We start from the raw sequence: 20,203 nt of genomic DNA on the forward strand, positions 1-20,203 counted from the left end.
ATTTTGTTCTCCTGCAGGGATAACCCTTACCCCAGTTCAAACATTTTATTTTTACCTCTGAAGAACAATGGCAGGGCTCTGCAGCCTGAAAAGTAAGCCAAGACAAATAAATAACTGCACTGTTCGAGTCAAAAACCGGAACGAAAATTCATCAACAGCAGTAGGGATGAATTTTACTGGGTGCTTTATGAGGACGGGGTTAATAATCTGAGGCGACAGACAATTGGTCTGTCATGTAAGCGAGGTTAGCTAACCAGCGTTAGCAGCTCTGTTATTAGCTACATAACGTTAGCTGGGTGCCAACCTTGATAATTGCGACCTGCTCTCATTGAAGCGATCGCATTGACCTAAAAATACATTGAGATTAGCTACAAACGTGGCCACGTTTGACCTTTTAATTAAACACAGCTGATCTGTCGTTCAGATTATTAGTTCTCGAGCGTCGTGCCTTGGGACAGATGCATGAAACTAGTTCGCATTTAAAACTGTCTTTAAAATCTGTTTACATCTCAATACTTTGATAAATTTGTTGTGATTCGTGTGATAGGACTTAGAAACTACTGTCACCGTTGTGTCTGCAGGAGATTGTACAGTACTGGATGTGTGACTCGTTGCTTTCGTACAGAATTAAGTTTAAACAAGCGGCAAAAAATCCTTAATGTTGACAGTGAGCAGGTAGAGACAGAAAAGAAAGGAAGGAAAGACCTCCGTTGTTCAGGTTGTAAGTCAGAAACAAGATTTAAAAGACTAATTCAACACGGCTGGCAACAGAGAGTGAGAAACAGACGCTGGTGTTTATACAAAGAGCATCTTAGTAGTTTCAAGTCACAAATTATAATCATCACCGACCAATCAGAAGGAGCGGCTCAGCGTGTCCTGCTCCGCTTTGCTGTTGTGGATGTGTTTAGTTTCCTACAATAGGTATTTTAGTGGTTGTGGCTGTAATTACACAGCGGCTAAACAGCAAGTCCAGACAGAGCAGTCTGCTGCTGCTGCTGGCCGACTGTGTCCTCTGGACTGCATGTCTCTTTATTTAAAGGATAGAGTTAGTCCAGGCTCACCACTATGGCAGGACCTCTCTGCCAGTTTGGAGACAATACAAAGATGGCTGACCTCAATGCAGTGATCAGGGAAAATGTTTCAACTGAGTCTTATGTTCAACAGCTGTTATCTTAGAGAAGAACTGTAGAAACTATTTTAAAAATCCTTCCTGATAAATGGATATAAATGTCTCACTTACTGCTGGTGTACTCACTGATTTCACTCAACCCGTCAGCTGTGTTGACACGTTGTCAAATCTGTTGAGTAAATACTCAGATGTTGGGCAAGTTATCCAATCGGTAGCTCGCAGAGATGAGTTCAGTTGTTGAATGGAGCACTCTGAATAATCACACACACAATGGCAGTCAGGTATTCTTCTTTTCAACCATCAAACTATCAACAGATTGGAAAAGGAGAAGAAGATAACGGGAGCTAAAAAAGTGGCTTTATTCAGCTTAAATCTTAGTTTTAAGAGGTTTAAGAATATCAGCTTTAAATAAAGGCAAACGTTTCACTGTTCATCATAAAGATGACATTTTTATTCCTTATCTGACAGGATGTGACCAATAAGGATTTCATTATTGATTAATCTGCTGGTTATTTTCACAATTACTATACATATTGTTTAGTATAAAATGTCAAAAATTGTGATAAATGCTCAAAGTGAAGTCTTCAGATTGCTTCTTTTGTCCGACCAACAGTCCAAAACCCAAAGTGTCTTCATTTACTGTCATAAATGACGAAGAAAAAGAGTAAATTATCACATGTAATGAAGCTTGGACCAGCACACGTTTGACATTTTTGCTTGAAAATTGACTTTTAACGATTAGGAAAATAGTTTGAATTTAACTGTTGTAGATCTAATAAAATTAAACATTTCAAGACGTCGCGTTGGACTTTTTCACATTCTTTAGACATTTTGTTGATCATGTGTTTAACCAGTTACTGACAAAAAAACAACCATCTGATTTATCGATAAAGAATAATCCTTATTTGCAGCCTGTTAATTAACCGTTTGCTCTTTGAGGCAAATGGACAGAAGGTTCTGGACCGTTTGGGTTCAGGGAGAAATCAAAGGAAGGTCTCGGCCTTTAACACCTGTCACATACGAGCTCTACTTCCAGTGTAGACCCGCTCAGTTCAGGTGTCCATAGCGCCCGTCCACCCTACATCCAACATACTGACCCCCTCCCCTATATCCCTCGCCCCCCCCCCCCCCCCCCCCGCCTCACAGCTGTCGGTCCGACGGGGGATGCATCTAATTTGTGTCGCCTTACAGTAGCAACAGCATTTAATCACCCCTCGGTGACCTTTTCTATTCCTGATCTCTGGGTGATAGTGTGTCACCGGGAGAGCGACCCGTCTAACCTCCCCTATTTTAGGCAGCCAGGTCTGAGAGTACATGCGGGAGAGAGCGTATCCCCGAGCAGGAAAATGTGGGTCACATCATCAGAGCCAGGAATAACCGGCGGGTCAGGTGGCAGAAAATCGTAGGTGGGGAGGGGGTGGAGTCTGTGGACGCTGGCCAAGGCCTGGGAAGGGATGTCCTTTTAGGGATCCCCGTCATTAAACCACTCATGGATCGGTGCTGCTGCTATTCTTAGGGGGGCTGGAGTTCACGGTCCATCACGTAACATTTAAAGCTGTAAATCAATCGCTGAATTCCTAAGATTATACACGCCGGGAAGTAGACACCGAAGTTTGATAAAGGAGGGGTTTTTGATTGCAGGGTTTTGTGCTTTAGAGTTTGGTGCCGTGGTTGAAGCCAAACCTTAGATTTCATGCAATAAAATACCCAGTAGTCTACCATTTAAAGTTTTAAAACGAGTACATTGAGAGTATATTTATCTGGATGATGATTCTGTTGCTTGAATAAGTTTGGTGAGCGCGGATGCAACATTTTAAAGCATAAAACGCGTTCGAGGGGCATGTCGGTGTGACAGCTGTGTCTATAAATCATCTCCTGTTGTGTCGGGTTGGCAGCAGAGAAGAAAGATGCATTGTAGCGCAGTTCATCACAACACCAGCACACATGAAGCGTAAATAATCTGCGCCTGTAGACTTATTAATCAACAGAAGTTGGGTTCAGCTGCTCTAATGTGAGGACGGGTTGATTTGCTTTGTTTTATATTATTGTAAACTGTGAATAAGTTTGAGTTTGAAAAAAAGAAGTCTTACCATAATCATCTCGGGCTCTGGGATCGTTTTCATTTTTCAGTGTTTTGACACGATAGATTAAATTAGAGCTACAACAGTTATTAGATGATGAATCATCAATCATTTGCTGGTTTCAGCTTCTCGCCTGTGAGAATTTGATGCTTTTCTGTCATTTGATTGTAGATTTTAGACTTTTGATTGGGCAAAATTAGACATTAGAAAATTAATAATATTTGTCACTGTTTAATAGACAAAACAAGTAAATAAATTAATAGATCAAACGATGATGAAAACGTTCGTTAGTTGCAGCCCGAGACTGAGAAATCAATTAATTAGGAAAATGGCCAAAGTAGTAACTCGAACGTTAAGCTAAGTTAGTTACATTAAGTTAGATTTAGCAATCCGAACCTGACTTTCTCTTCGTTATGTCGGTACGATTTCTGTCTTTACGATCAAACATTTGCCTTCTCCACCAACTGGCTTTGTCGAACAATAAGTGTCAGCAGGTTTGTGTTCGTGCAAAGACGCGTGTCCACCCTTATTAACTGCACGCAGGCGTTAAAAACAGGTTTTGTGCAGAGTCCTTGAAATGTCTTAAATCCTGTTTTTAGAAATTTAAAAAAGCCCTTAAAAGTCATTAGTCTTACATTTTGATGTATGAGGTTTTACTTTCCACAGATAGTTCATCTAATTTCAGTTGGTATATTATCAAAATGAGACGAGCTCTTCTGTGAAAATCCACATTTCCGATGTTACAAATCTTTAAACCTTTAAACAGTCTGTGTTCTCCATACCTGCACTTACTTCACCATCTTCCCTCCTAAAACCTGCCTCTCCACGGGGCCACATATATACTTTATACCTTTAAACTCGCCTGCAGTGTTTGAATGACAAAGAGGTTAAAGGATTAGTTAAACATGACCTTGAAAATGTCTTATAAAGCATTAATTTTAAGTGATGCCTGTAGAAACCTTGAGGGGGAAGGACACCATAACATGTCTGCGTTCAGTTCATTGCAGTGTTGCAGGATAGACTCGTGTGTTTGCAGCTGGTAACAAAAGCTATTTGTCTTTTTTGTCTCGTCAGTTACCACCTCATTTCGTTGTCTGCTTTGTGTCCGGAGTGAAAAGATAATCCGTGTAGTTTAGACCGCCTCAGCTGGTTGGTAGTTCATTCTGTACCTGCAGCCGTGTTCAGGATCATTTAATTTCCGGTTGTGAAAGTGTAACCGAAGCTTCATCATTACCTTCCTGTGGTGGGAGAGTGAATCAGCATCCCTCTGATCTCAACATCTCTGTCGACATTTTCTTCAGCCGTTACGCCACATCGCCTCATCGATTCAGGAAACGCACTCCACCTCTCACACCTGAGCTTTAAGCACAGTCGTCTGCTCTAACTGTTCACTTCAGTCATTTCACACCCTCAAAATAATCGGCTCTTATTCTCATCCGTGCAGAATCGAAAGCAAAATAATAAGAATGTTTGTCTGTGCAGATGTAATGACACAATATTAGCCATGTAACCGTTGAGATGATACAGAATGTACTTGATAAAACCCAGAGGGAGCTCAGTGGACGCAGCAGATGCTTCTTATTATCCACAGCTTGTGCAGCATCCACGTTTCTGTGTTTGACGGCAAAAGGAAGAAGTGTAATGCCCTCAGAGGAGCTTTTAAAGAGGCAATAATTAGGTTTTTATTCACTCTATCATAACTAAAAATAGCCAGATTATAACTGCATGGACAGACTCCCAGATAACTTCTGAATTCACTGCAGGGCCTGAAAAAATCCCCAAACTCTGAAGTATAAAACTCCCTCCTCAAAACCATTTTAAGCTGCTTAGCAGTCGAGCCTCTTCATTCATGCTTAGTATGTGTACATGTCCTACATACAGTATGGATGTGTTTGTGTGTGTGTGTGTTCATCATGGTCCATCTCATTGTCTTCTCTAAACTGCTCTTCCCTCCCTCTGTTCAGATGGAGGCAGTGACACGGACCGTGTCCTGCCCGCCGACTGTCAGGCAGGTCAAAGACTCATGGAGATTCACTGTAAGTTCAACCTGCAGCCTATGAAACCTGCAGCCTGCCTGCCTGCAAATGATTCCTCTAACCTCTAAAAACTCAACACCTACACAAAGAAAAGAAACATTGTAGTCAGTTGATCTGAAAACTAGATTCTCCTCGGTTCTTCGTGAGGAAACCACAAACTTCCTGTCCTTTTACAACAAACGGGAGGACGTGTCGTGTTTAATGAGGTTTTTTTTTTTTTCCAGAAAGAATGCAGGAAGTGGAAACCAGTTAGCCTAGCTTGCAAATGTTAGCACTGCTTAGTCATCTCTCAATGCTGCGTTCATCACACATTATTCAAAGGAGCGATTTGACACACAAACTGGAGAGAAGGGAAACCCGGTGATACATCAACAAAATTTAAAGGATTACTCAATAGTCCAAAAGTCCAAAACTTGTTTCCACTGTGGTCCTGTTATTTAACAGCAGCTGTCCATTTGCAAGACACCACCATCAAAATCAAGAACACAGTAACAATAAATGTTTTTTACAATTAAAACACGTCATTATGACCCAATTTATCAGCCTTAACCCCAATTTCAATACCTCGTATCGATTCTTTAACGTATAGAAAGGAAGAGAAAGAGTGACCCATGCAACAAGTCGCAGTGAGTCAGGGCGACGCTGCACTATTTGTAAAGTCTGAACCCCAAGTTCCCTGCAGCTCCCTCGGCTGATGTTAGTCTGCCTGCAGTCGGCGCCGGGCTCGTTAAACCCTTTTATGAATGGCAAAACCTTAAGTGAGGCATCTGCGACTTCATCCACATCTTGAGGTAATTAATTAGCTAGTTGTATAAGTTGTTGCTGAAGATAGCTCAGCTTTTTCACTGTCTTCATTGACATTAGCTTAATTTACTAGCGTCCTAAATTCTTCACCGACACGCTGTGTAGATGTTCGAAACCTTGGTTCAGATGTCAACATATTTAACTCTAATTACTGCCTACGATCAAAAACAGATGCACACTTCATTTAGATTTCATACATGCTCCTTCGGCTTCCTAAAATCATCTCCCCACCAGCCTCATCACATCATTTTGAAACTCTAAAGGTTTGAAAGTGTAACAGAATTGCTTGTGCCTCCTCTTTTTGTTCGATGACACTCACTGTTAATATCTTGTTAAAAGCCACAGTGCATGTTTGAGGTGGGACATTTTGTGATGAGATTAGCTTGCGATATGATTCCTCAAAGGCTGGCTGATCGCGTCAGGGTTTGTGGCTGTGTGTATGTGGGCAGAATGGTTTGGGGCTTGAAGTGTGTCATACAACTGGTAACTCGAGTCAGACGCTTTGCATGACTCGTATGCAAACCCCTCAGGAGTGTCAAACTTTGCTGATAATGTGTGTTGCTGATAGCCGAGCCGCCGTAGCAGGGATGAGCGGCTGAATTCTGTTTGATTTGAATGAAGTCAGATATCAGCTCTGCGAGCGGAAAGATAACCAGCGAAGGCAATTCATGTTCAACCCTGTGCTCGTTAGGCTCGGCTGGAGGAGAGTGCTTGTACTCGTGTTGCTCTGCTGCACTCAAACATTATAATGAGACTGAACAAAAGTCGGGGGAATGAATATTGTAAACCACATGCAAAGTCCACTTTGTCCCGGTCAGTTTTATTGTAGCCCTGAGGAGGTTTGTACTCACACGTTCAACTTGAATTGATAAAATGCTCTCGAATGGTTTGATCGATGTGAACATAAAAAATCTAGTTATGAATGTCAGAACATATTTATATTCTCATTCCACATATTCTACCTAGTAGATTTATTTAATTTTACACTTTTATCATAGATTATGAATGCTACATTTACTGTTATCAGTCGTTTCCTGCTAAAATATATAAACGCTAGCAGTCACTGTTGTAAAATGTTATGTTAAGTCCTATATATGCTCTGATCAGGAGCACATCTATGTTCCCAGCGCCCTATGTTCCCAGCGCCCTATGTTCCCCAGGGTCATTTGTTCCCAAAAATCCTATGTTTTTAGGGTCCTATATACCCGTTGACAAACATGAACCCTCCTGTTTTTGTCCAGCTTTTAACTCTAAACTTAGTAACATAGGACCTTGGGAATTTAGCACCCTGGGAACGTAGGACCTTGGGAACGTAGGAGTGACTCAGCTTTAATCAAGTAAACAGCCACAGTCGACTGTTCGCTAAGGTCCTTGATTTCCCTGAGGAAGACAGAAGAAGCTTCTAATTTCTAGCTGGATGAAATCACCACTATGGTTAGCAACTTTAATCAGCCACAGCCAGCTAGCTACTTAAGCTAACATGAAGTCTGAGTTGGCTGATAACATATTCTCCGGCTGACTCGCTTCAAAAGGACCAACAAAAGTCTTGAATATGCATTTGCTCTCTTCATACCGTACGTGATATCATGCTGAATGACTTGGACTGACGCTAAATGTCACAGGCAGAAAGGTTATGGTTTTGGACAAGCTTAAATACAAAGCAGCACCTTTAAAACTCTTTGGATACCAAGTAGCTTCATGCCCACCACTTTAGCATGCTACGACATCCAAAGCTTGACGTGACTAGCATAACTCAACAGTGCCTGCGAGCTACATCGCTAAGCTAAAATCGGATAACTTTTTTTTTTAGTTTAAAGCAATAAAAGCATAACTTTGCCGACATTGCTGCAGACGTGATGAGCTCTTCATGTCTCTTCTCTGACTAAACATCAATGAAGAGGACTTACACAACTCTGATCTCAGCATGAAGCCAAAAAGTCCCACAAAAACGCCTAAAGTCACTTGGAAACTCACATTGGGCCGAGCAGCTGTAGACAGAATTAAACCCCAAATTGGTCGACTACTTTTAGAGTTGGGATCTCAGGCTTTCTCTTGACGTTCAAAGCCCCGTTAGTTACATAAACGATCAACGACAACAGCCGGAAAAAAAGGATTTGAGATCAGATTGCGCTCAGAAAATAACGTATGAATATGTGAGCATGTAAAATTGTATCTGTGGCACTAGTTTTAGCCAGTTTCAGGTTTCCTGTGCAAATGTCACCCAGATAAGTTTTCTTGTGAAATCTCCTTTGATTCTTCCCTTTTTTTGAACAGCTCTTAAAGTCTTCTTTGATGGACCTGACCTAAATCTATCTTTTTCAACCTGTTTTGTCCTCCAGGGTCCAAAGAAGACAACAACAATGACCAAGAAGGAGTCGAAGGAGAAGAGGGAGATCATCGAGGAGAGCAAGGAGAACCTGAAGGCCAAGTCGGACGACTCCGGAGAGGAGAAGAATGGCGACGACGACTCCCAGAAGAACGGGCCGAGGAAAAAAGGTGAATGTCGCTGCCAAACTTCAGCTTGTAAACAGCATAATTTAAGACTGAAGTGCACTTGAGATTGGACCTTGTTAGAGCTTTTAATAAATGTCAGCCATTCAGAGGATTTTTGACTAAAGGAAACACACATGTGTGAGCAAAAACAGCCTGGACCACATCTGCATTTTTTAAATTTAATTTAACTTTTTGCCTCTTCAAGCATTTTGTAGTACGTGCTAAAGAGGCGTTTATTGTTGTTGGCTCCTCACACACTTTTGAAAATATGATGAAAACAGTCCAGTCATGACTTTGGTTGGTTTCTGTGGTGTTGTCTCACTTCATCATCTGTCTCTTTAATTTATTTATTTATTATTTTTTGGGTCACAAAAAAAGGTCCCAATTAGTTGATAATGTTATGACTAACTTTCTCCTGGAAAAAAATGTTTTATAGTTCCTGGAAACTGTGAAATAAAGGATACAGTGACGCATGGACACAATTAAATAGCACTCTTGTGATTAAACATACTGTGCTGACCTTTAGAGCATCATCAGTAACAGAGAGAGCGGACATCCGTTTCTGAGACACATTAAAGAACCAAACAGTTTATGTAAAATGGAAATTTAGTCGAATACTGTACATTTATAACAGAGATACATGTTCTCCAGGCTGTAATGTGCGTGCAAGACATCCCAGTTAAGGTGTTTTTTTTCCTTAAATCCTTATGCGTTTAGTTTAAGTCAGTAAAATCATTTCTTTCTCACGTTGGCTGGAGTTGTATTCAGATTTAACCTGCAGACGTGCTGTAGAAGTGATGAGCACTTCATGTCTCTTCTCTGACTAAACATCAATGGAGAGAACATTTTCACAACTCTGATCTCAGCATGAAGCCAAAACAAACAAAAATTGCTTGTAAACTCGTGAGATAAAGACCTTAAACCTGTCATCGAAGCCTCCTTAACTACACAAATGATCAACGGTGCGACTTTGGACTGTTGCTGGAAGGATTTTGGGCAGGTTTGAAGTTTTTTGGACGGCCATCTTGCTGTTTGAGTGACTCCACAATGCGATTCTCCACATTGCTGCTGTCAAAAATATCAGTTACTGTGGTGCTTTCCTCTCCGTATCCGCTCCCTCCTTCTCTCACCTACTCAGTCTGCAGATAGACACAGGGCCACGTCACTTAAAACTGGCTGTCATTTCCCTCTCTCCCGTTTGCATGTGGTATCTGTCACACACTCACCCACACAATCACACTACACCCCTTCAACCAGCTGTTATTTTCAGCAGCGGATCACTGATGCACCCTGCTGGCTGGCAGAGGTACTGCAGGAGACTCTGTGCCGTTACACCAGTTTTAGACTTTGCAGCAATGATCCCGATTTTTCTGAACTGATGTTGCACATTTGACACATTAATGGTGTGAAAATCAGCTGCCATCTAGCTGATTAAGTTGCTGCTGTATCCCTCTGAAAACCATCTGGTTGGTAAGATGTTGAAAGTGGACAACTGGGAATTTACCAGTCGATGTATCCTGAAGGCAACGTGGCGTCCTCTCTCTGTGTTTAAGACGAGATTAGAAAGGTCTGGCATTTTTATGTTCAGTATTTATTCCTTTCTAGCCAAACAATCACCCAGTAAGCGTTTGATTCCTCGTTAGATTGGGAAAAAGAGAAGGAATAATGAATGTTTTCAAGCCAACCTTTCCCTTCACACTGTCAATACAAGTCCACAGTAGTTGAGTTCTCTGCAGCCGGCTTGTGGTTAGTTTTTTTACTTAAAAGCCATAAAGATTTGTGTTTGTTTTGTTGACCCTGAGATTGTTGCTCAGAAAAATGCCTTAATGTCTAAAGTTTAAAGGCATTTAAGGCAGAAAATAAATTATATTATTGCCAAAGGTTCACCTTACCATGCTAATATCTTTCCAATACAAATTTTGCCTTTAAGGGAGCAAAAAAAGTGAAAGAAATGAAAAGTTTAGAGGCGATTCCTGCAGCCTACTTTCAGGATCCAAAACTGGATTAAGCTGTTTAAGCTGAAACGGACACATTTTTCAAATTCCTCCTGCTAGCCTTTCCCTGTGGTATTAATGTTGGCGCTGCTGTCGCACAGACGGCGTTAGCAACATGGCCGCGACTAACAGCCTGGCTACTGTCAAAAGCAAGAATCCTAATTTGACCGAGAAAGCCCGATGTTGGGTCTATGAAAAGGCAGAGTTGTGTTTTTATTACAGATCTAGTAGGAATAATGTCGGTTTGAACCGTCTCGAGTGCCACATATCAGCGGGGCATCACACTTTGACACAACACCAGCGCTCTCCATTGAGTGAATTCCCGTCCGTTCACTCTTGTTTTACCTCGGTTTCTGTCTTCTCCTTCTTTGCCTCCTCCTAACAGTTATTCCAGTTGTTACCTGGGGATAGTGACTGGGTGAAACAATGCCTCTTCCTGTTTTGGTTGTGTAACGGCTTCCTTTGCCATTACACTGTGCAATCAGCTGGCCTTTTTTTTTTTTTTTTTTACTTCAGAATGACAAGTTAAAGCAAAAGAAGTCGTCTGTGTCTACTTTAATGACTAAATGAATCCTTGTGCATCTACAAACAGGAAACAAGCAGAAGTGGGTCCCCCTGATGATCGAGGTGAAGTCCGAGGGTCCCAGGGAGCGCTCGGCCTCCAGGAACAACAGCAGACAGAACGAAAACCCCCGCCTGCCTCCCAACGCCAGGAACGACCTCAGAGGTCAGTCTGTGATGTCATCACTGTGCGCTGGCATCACAGTGATGCAGCATGTGTTCAGGTTTCTTGCTGCAGGTGGCGGCTTTAAATGCCTGGATGTTTTTTTAAAGCTTGTTCTGTTTGATTTGTGTTAACATGTGACAGCAGGTTTGAATTTGCACTTCTGGATGCGTCAGTGTTGCTGCATGTGTAGCTGTTAACCTATTGGTACACATCGGTTGAGACAGCATGCATGACTCAGCAGCAGGATGTGGAGAGATCTGTATGTGCTCCTGCTGACCTGCTACTTCTGCTTTGATAGCTCGGCTCTTTTAAATGTACAGAGTATAAATAACTCTGTTTCTTCACTGAGGAACCGAAATGTGTTCTGCAGCTAAGAGGATATCTCATGTCTGATCTGTTGATGTGCATGCGATTATGAGTTTGAAATAACTTTCTTCAGCAGAACGGGATTATCTCCAGTTACTGACGGTTCCCTTTTGCTTTCACAACTTTTGTCTGCATCAAAACTCCTGTCTACATTAGTTGTTTTTTGTTCTGACGGAGAGGTTGTGTGTTTCCCCGCAGACTGGCACAGTCAAAAGTACGAGCGCGAGTGGCGTGACGACCACGACGAGGTGTCCAGCGTGAAGAGCGAGGGAGCGCCGTTCCGCGGAGGGTTCAGGGGTCGCGGACGTGGGAGAGGAAGAGGCCGGGGACGAGGCAGAGGTGGTGCGAGAGGTATGTGGACGGACAGAAAACTTGTGGTTACGTTGTATTTTTAGTCTTTTGCATTCACTTCTGTCTCAAGAAATGGTTTAAAAAAACAGAACTTTCTTTTTTGTCTGTGTTATGTGGTCGTCAGCCTCGTTTCCTGAAGCGATACTGTTGCTTGTGCATCTGTCACCAATTGAAACTTATAGTACCAGTTCAGTTTTTGCCAGTACAACAGATCTGCAAGAAAAGGATCTCTCAGTAACATTTAGTCAGTGAGCTCGAACCTGCAGACGTGCTGTAGAAGTGATGAGCTCTTCATGTCTCTTCTCTGACTAAACATCAATGAGGAGAACTTACACATCTCTGATCTCAGCATTGAAGCTAAAGATTCATCAAAAAAACTTAAAATCACTCAAACTTGTGCTCAGGGGGTCAGGCTAGGGGTTTTCATATTCCCCAAAATGTCAAACTTACTCTTTAAAATACTCTCTAACCTTAAAAGTTTCATACCTGACTAAACCAAGCAGGTTTGACAAAATAGTTTCCAGCCGCTATGAACAACTGTCCAGTTTTGTGAAGTGTTGGCTGTCGTTTAGCTGACTCTGCTCTCAATCTGGGTGGTTGGTGTCCCTGAAATCCTGAGTCTACAGTGAAAACAGTAAAAGTGCAATAACAACCAGAGAGTGTTGGAATGAGGGGAAGGCCTTGGATTCAGCAGGAGAAGCAGGTTTCCCCGAAGGCGTGTTGGTTTTGGCAGGATTCTCCCTCTCTCCTCCCTGTTGTTCGCTCTCTTCCTGCATATTGTCCTCCCTCACCGCCCCCACCTCCTCTCACTCGACTCTCTCTGTTTGCTGCCTCCTCCCTCCTCACTCGTCTCACCAGACTGAGGTAGAGAAGTCACTTTTGAGAAAAGCAAACAAGGATTACAAACGAACCTGGAGGAAGAAATGAGAGTGAATTGTCCAGTTTTGTCTCCACGAGGACACGCTGTTGACTCTCAGCGGCGCTGAAGTAACAATCACGTAACGCTGAGCAGATTAACTTTGTTTCTTGTGCGCTCCTACACAATGACAGACACACATGCGGTAATTTTCAGTGACTGCATTCATTCTTTAAGACTGAAACCACAAGCACAGGAGCTACAGGAGCTATAGTTTAGTTTACTTTTTATGTTCTTAAGAGAATAAGTTGATAGCTTCCCCACAACCGTTCCTCAAATTTGAATTCAAACAAATTTTGCCATAATTAGCTCTGTTTTTGGCAGCAATGGTTCGACCTGAAGCTTAATAATGTGGGTGATTTAGCTACATGTAGTTTAATCCAAAAGAAACTAAGCAACATGATGTTTACTTCATGTTTACTTCGCTCATACTTACTAGTGAAGAAAGAGATGTGAAAACTGGAGCTGCCGTTATAAGTGGATTGAAAGAAACTCAATCGCCATCTATTTTTGATAATCTGTTAATTGTTTCAAGCAAAAATATCAAATATTTGCCGGTTCCAGCTTCTAAAATCGAAGGATTTGCTGCTTTTCTTTGTCATTTATGAAAGTAAATGCAGAGTCTTTTGGATTTGGACTGTTGGTTGGACCAAAGAAGCAAATTTGATATAAATTAATTAACACAACTGAAAATAATCATTAGTTAAAGGCCTAATGAAAACAGTAGCTGGGTGACGAGGATCAGAAAAAAAAGATAACCTCTGTCAAATTCTCTGAACAGAGTCTTAAGTATCGTCTGTCCATCTAACTGACTGTTTCTGTCCCGTCAAGGCCAATATGACTACAACTACGGCTACAAGTCCTACGATATGAAAGACGGACCGTACGGACAGAAGTTCAGCAACACGGTGACCTACTACTACGACAACATGAGCAGCAACGACCTTTTCTCCGTCGATCAGGACCTGCTGAAGGACTACATCAAGAGGCAGATGTAAGGATATAACAAACCTCCAAGTCGGATTCGACATGTAGACGTGCTGTAGAAGTGATGAGCTCTTCATGTCTCTTCTCTGACTAAACATCAATGGAGAGAACATCTTCACAACTCTGATCTCGGCATTGAAACGTAACATATAAAACACTTGAAGCTTTATTCATTCAAGTATTAACTTGGTCAGCGCTTCCTCTTGAGAAGCTATTATTAAAGGAACTGTTCACCAAAAACATGAAAATACAGGCATTATCTACTCACCTACATGCTGATGAAGAGTCAGGTGACGGTTCGTCGACCACAAAACATTTCTGGAGCTTCACAGCAAAAGAGCGTTGCAGTGTTCTCCTAAACAACTGAAGAAGATGGGGACTTGTTGTAAAACATAAAAATACAACTGTTCCTTTAAAATGTATTGTACGTGGTCTTTAAAAGTCCTAAATTTAATGTGGTGACTATTGTAGAAACCCTTTGATACGGTTTATAGGGTTGTTTATATTTTAGATTTGATGAATTCAGATTATGTTCATTAATTCTGGTTCTTATCGAATCCTCGATGAAATAATTGTCACATTATTTAAACGAGAGAAGAAACCAAAAATACGATGAGAGCAAAAAAATGAAACAAATTTCAATTCAGGAGATCTTTGCCATCATCAACAGCTGATTGACATAAATATTGAGATGTTTAGTGAATCTTATTGATTTAAAATGTAAAATAAATACAAATATACTCTTTCTCTTGCTACATTTAACAGTTTGACTGATAAATAATCCCAGTTGCACAGAGTTGGACATCTCAAGCTTGTTCACACAACAGAATAAGTGGGTGACAGTAATGCGTTACATGAAATCACTTCTTTACTTCCAATTCATGATCGCAATTTACAGGCAACGTGAATCACAATGTTGGAAACAAGAACATGCGTCTCCCCTACATTTTGCCTCTCCACCCGTCAGCGTTGCAGATAAAGATGCGTTGTGTTGACACGGTAGATTTTTTTTGGCACCTAACTGAAGAAGCTTAACAGCTTCCTCGTGTGCACTCGGTGCCCCCTTCAGTTTAAATCTGTATCAAGTTACTCCAAGACTTTGAAATCCCGTCAAATATTCTGCTCTTGATTAGTGGTTCCCTTTCTGAAGGTATTTGGTTACATGTGAAACACTCCAGGCGGGTTTGCAGTGTTTTTCTATCATATTAATGCAGCCCTGTGCTTCTCACTTCACTTAATCGTCTTTTTATGTTTCGCTCACTTGTGTCTTGTTCTTGAGTTCGCATCAGATGAAGGTAGAAGTGAGAAAAAGCCCCAGCAAACAGCAGATTTGTCAGTATATTCTGGATGATGTTGACCATGTGTTTCGCTGTCTCTCTGCCACCTGTAGTGAGTACTACTTCAGCCTGGACAACCTCGAGCGGGACTTCTTCCTTCGCAGGAAGATGGATCAGGAGGGCTTCCTGCCCGTCGGACTCGTCGCCAGTTTCCACAGAGTGCAGGCCCTCACCACCGACGTCAACATCATTCTGGAAGTAAGCACATTTCTTTCACTCCCTGATTCGTCTTACGTGTTTCTGTCATCGCACCGACTTAACCGACTCACCATCATCTGTCCTGTCAGGCTTTGAAGGACAGTAAGGAAGTGGAAGTGATCGACATGAAGATCCGTCGTAAGGTGGACCCAGAGAAGTGGCCTCTGCCGGGCCTGAACCTGCCGAACCAGACCCACACCGACTTCTCTCAGCTCATCAACTGCCCCGAGTTTGTCCCGAGACAGCTGACTGAGGAGCCCAGAGGTGAATCTTCCTCAGTGCTACCTTAATGATCCACCTGATTTGTCGCCTTTCTGCATCATAATTTTGTGTTTTTTCACATCTCACAAGAAAAAAAACTGAATATTTGCTTTAAGTCATCATATAAAATGTGTCTGCAGGGTCTCCCAGAGCCTCCACACCAGTAAAGCATAAGACCAAGACTGATTCAGACATCTCCAACCTCAAGACGATGCCCAAGGGCCTCTCCGCCAGCCTCCCCGACCTGGACTCCGAGTCCTGGATCGAGGTCAAGAAGAGACCCAGACCTTCCCCGGCCAGACCAAAGGTCAGCGCAGAGAAGGTGACATTCAGGACAACACACGCACATTTTCAGTGTTTCATCCAGTGGCTTCACGTGGACAACGACGCCATGTGGCCAGCGTTTTGCTGTAAAGTCATAGACAAGTGGATTCATTCTTGTTGACTTTATTATTTGATTTTAAAATGATAAAACACAAAATGGATTCTAAAAAAATCAGCTTAAATCAAAGTATCTTCCTGATAATGACGTCAAGATTATTCCTGAAACTTCTGATCTATAAATCGTTTAAGTACGATGTGTTTATATCAGGATAACAAATACAGGATTTGCTTCCAGTCAGATTCAACGTGTAGTCGTGCTGTAGAAGTGATGAGCTCTTCATGTCTCTTCTCTGACTAAACATCAATGGAGATAACATCTTCACAACTCTGATCTCGGCATTGAAACGGCACAAAATAAAACACTTGAAGCTTTTTTGGTGAAGTTTCATGGACCACAAAACATTTCTGGAGCTTCACAGCAAAACAGTGTTGCAGTATTCTCCTTAAACAACTGAAGGAGGTAGAGACTTGTTGTAAAACATAAAAATACAACCGGAAAAATAAACAAAAATCAATTGGGATTGAGAATCATGTTGCGGTGGACGAGCTGTACGGAGCCACACATTTGAGCTTGTGCTCCAGCTTCAGATGGGATGTGTGCTAATGCTTTTAGCTTAGCAGCTAAAGTGAAGATTCACCTTTTTTAAAAAACGTCTTTTCATAAAAATCTGAGATCTCAAGGCATCCAGAGAGACAAATTGTTGAGTTATTTTATATGTTAGTACCTTGATATTACAGTACAGTGAATTTAATCTTTGCAGCCATGTGCACCTTTCTGTTTCTTCAGTGTGAAACTACATTTAAATAAGTTTGCCTCTTCCTCATCTTATTCTAAACCTTTCATGTCGTTGCATCTCCTCCTACCCCTCCTCACCTCTTTGCTCCCCTTCCTCCTCCTCCTCCTCATCTTCCTCCTCCTCCTCCACCTGTGTGGTTGGTGTTGATTGACCGACGTAGGCCCCCTCGTTGGAGCAGAGGAAGGACAAAGACGACTCGGCTCGCTCCCCGCTGCCCCTGCCTGGCTCCTCGACCTCCCCTGCGACCACAGGAAATAAGGTGAGCAAGAAATTGTGTTCAACTGTTTCGTCAATCAAGAAAAAAAACTTTGGAGCTGAAGTATTTTTGTTTTCTTTTTAGATATGCAGCTCATGTTTTTATCTGTTATTTTGTGGATTAGTCCTTTAGTCTAGTAGGGTACAATATAACATAAAGGATAGCAGCAAATCCTCTAGATCTAAATAATATTTGCCGTTTCACGTATGCAGCTGTCTTGTTTGTCTTTAAACTATTCTCAATAGTTTTCCCAATTCAGTAACTGCAACTAAGCAAACGGTGAACACGTACAATCAGTTAACACTTTCCAATAATTGATGTTTCAGGACAAAGCGGAGCAGGACGAACCGGAGGAGCTCGACTTCATGTTCGACGAGGAGATGGAGCAGATGGACGGGCGGCGTAACACCTTCACCGACTGGTCGGACGAGGAAACGGACGGCGAGATCGACGACCAGGACGTCAACAAGATCTTGATCGTGACGCAGACGCCGCCCTACCTGAGGAAGCACCCGGGCGGCGACCGCACGGGACACCACACGTCGCGCTCCAAGCTGTCCAGCGAGCTGGTCAAGGTGATCAACGACGGGCTCTTCTACTACGAGCAGGACCTGTGGGACGACACGTACGAGCCCGAGTACGCCACCATCAAGGTGAGGTCATGTTATAATGAGGGATTATTTACAGTAGAGGTGAAAGTGCTCTGTGTGAAACGACCATCGCTGCTGAGAGACTCAGTTTAAGGCTTAAACACTCGCTAATGAAACAGTTCAAGTTCCCATGAAGTCGATATCATGTGTCTTGCTCCTTCTCTCAGCTTTATGCCACAGTGTTGATCGGGGTGTCGTCCTGGCAGACGGGCGCTGGTAGCTTTGCTTGCGCTAACTGCTGGTTCTGTAACGTTAGCTGCCGTTAGCTGGTGAGCTGACTTAGGACTGTCCGAAGCCAAACCTGGCAAGAAAACCACCTCAGCGCTGTATTTCCCGTCATCAAACTGGCCTTCGTCTTCTCTGAGGCTGCGTGCTGTCCCGGTCTGAAGCTGCCAGTCGGGGGCCTGACCTACATTCTGCGCTACTGGCTGCCGCCTGTTTTTACAGGAAACGCATAACTATGTTACAAAATCTGATTTTATAAGGATGTTTGTCCTTCATGCAGCTTGTATTTGGATCCTTAAGAATTTATCAGCTCTCAGTTTGGAAATCTTTTGTAATCCTAAAGTAATCGCCGACAGCTGAGCGAACCCAGTCAGCAAAAAGCAAGACAAACAACTAGAGGAGCCTCAATTTTATTATTATTATTGTTATTATGGCCTTTTTCTTGACTTTGTGTTGATGGTACTGCCGAAGACAGGCGATGGGATCAGAAATGGGGGGGATGGCACACAGCAAAGGGCCACAGGTTAAATTCTGGGGCGCCCAAAGTCTTTTTGTGTCGCACCGTGAAAATGATAACGTGACAGCAGTAATATGGAGCAGTACAGATAACAGCTTCTGGTAATTGATATTGATTTTACACAGAAAAACAAATAAATGCTACAAACCACAAACTAGATGTAGTTGTTGAATTAAATGGGGAAAATAAAACGGTGTGAGAGCTATTTATACAAAACATTTTCTCTTCATGGCCAGAAGTCGTCCAAATACCCAGACAGAACAAAAGCAGGGAGTTTTTCTGCGTCACAACTCGACGCCGGCTCTTCTGACAGCTTCCACGTTACATGACTGTCAGATTGGAGCTGTTTCTGTCCAAGACCAGACGATGAGTCGATTTACTCCCTTCGGTTTGGAGCTGTTTCTGGACATGGAAACCCGACACAGAACAGAAAGTTTGCTTTGTTTTGTTGTCATCGCTGCCCATTGTAGCATTGTTGTGCTCATTGTGGGAGCTTCACGTGCTCGCCAGCACACGTCCAGCTGCGTGTGGAACAGAGGACGCTTGTTTATAAATAAACCCCCACATACAAGGCCTCGGCCTGAGGGGTCGAGCTGCAAGGGGGGAGGCAAAGATGGACGGCCGAGGATGCGAGGATACTTGGTGGAGGGACAGAACGAGCGTGAGTCGCACATTTCCTGGGACTCGTTCACGAGTATTGTTGTGTGTTTCATAGAAAGATTTTAAAACAGGAGAGCGGCAGTTACCGCTTTGTTATCAGGAGGTGTTCACAGTGGAAAGTTCAGGGTTTGTGTGGTGACAGAAGGCAGCAGGTTGGTGTCGGATCAGTAAGAGACGTGAACATGAGGGTGAAAAGAGTGTTTTTGGCAGCCATGTTTTGTTGCTACATCTCGATCTCCAGATTGATGCAGATCAGGTCTGTGATGAATCAAGTGTGAACAGTTTCTTTGAGTTTTGGTACAGCGTGCTATGTTTTTTTATTTCCTTATTTTCGTTTATTTAAAGAGCTTAAATTCTGTTAAATGACTCTTAATTCATGTCCTGTATGTACGACGTGCTTATTGATTTCTTTAAAAGGCAAAAATTATCTATGATTAAGCCACAATAAACTAAAAACCGACAGATATTTTCCTTCCAGAGTTGTCGTTGTATCAATGCCTAATTTTCCATTCTTTTCATTTTTACAGCAAGAGGTGGAGAACTTCAAGAAGGTCCACCTGATCAGCCGCGAAGAGTTCGACTGCCTGACACCTGAACCTCCCGTCGACCCCAACCAGGAAGTCCCTCCAGGACCCCCAAAACCCCAGCAGAGTAAGGACACGAAAACACAAATATCACATGAAACAGAAAGACACAAAAAGAACAAATTGTGTTATAGAGCAGGTCTGGACCCCTCCACAGGACATGGAGACAAACTGAGGGGTCATAAAATGGCTCACAGGACAGGAAAGACGACAATAGATGCTCAAAATAAAAGAAATGTCTCTTTTCTCTAATCTTTGCAAGTTTCCTGTAAAAACGAATAAATAAATATAACAAAACTGGAGACTTTTGCCTCCAAAAATTGATCAAAAGCACATTTTCCAGGAGAAATCAAGGTTTTAAAAATAAAAAAATGGAAACCACTACTGAAGGTGCTTCTCAGTTTTAAGAAGGTTGTCCTCATATTTTCTCTTTCACATTGCACATTTTCT

At 42.4% G+C, this 20,203-nt stretch overlaps 1 protein-coding gene across 6 annotated transcripts in view; it reads left to right on the forward strand.

The window, feature by feature from the left end:
- Positions 1-20,203, forward strand: part of larp1 (La ribonucleoprotein 1, translational regulator) — a 52,208-nt gene that overhangs the window by 25,824 nt on the left and 6,181 nt on the right. For 4 of the 6 annotated variants that reach the window (XM_084374331.1, XM_084374334.1, XM_084374335.1 and 1 more), the window contains exons 4-14: positions 5,175-5,246; positions 8,390-8,546; positions 11,130-11,264; positions 11,829-11,981; positions 13,729-13,891; positions 15,275-15,419; positions 15,509-15,683; positions 15,821-16,002; positions 17,022-17,120; positions 17,444-17,770; positions 19,697-19,820. In XM_084374331.1, coding sequence (XP_084230457.1) covers positions 5,175-5,246; positions 8,390-8,546; positions 11,130-11,264; positions 11,829-11,981; positions 13,729-13,891; positions 15,275-15,419; positions 15,509-15,683; positions 15,821-16,002; positions 17,022-17,120; positions 17,444-17,770; positions 19,697-19,820 — 1,732 coding nt within the window. The remainder of the gene's footprint in view (positions 1-5,174; positions 5,247-8,389; positions 8,547-11,129; positions 11,265-11,828; positions 11,982-13,728; positions 13,892-15,274; positions 15,420-15,508; positions 15,684-15,820; positions 16,003-17,021; positions 17,121-17,443; positions 17,771-19,696; positions 19,821-20,203) is intronic. The other 2 variants (XM_084374332.1, XM_084374333.1) reach the window with 2 other exon arrangements.

This window comes from Pagrus pagrus (assembly GCF_965226575.1).
Source record: "Pagrus pagrus genome assembly, chromosome: 14".
Lineage (NCBI taxonomy): Eukaryota > Metazoa > Chordata > Actinopteri > Spariformes > Sparidae > Pagrus > Pagrus pagrus.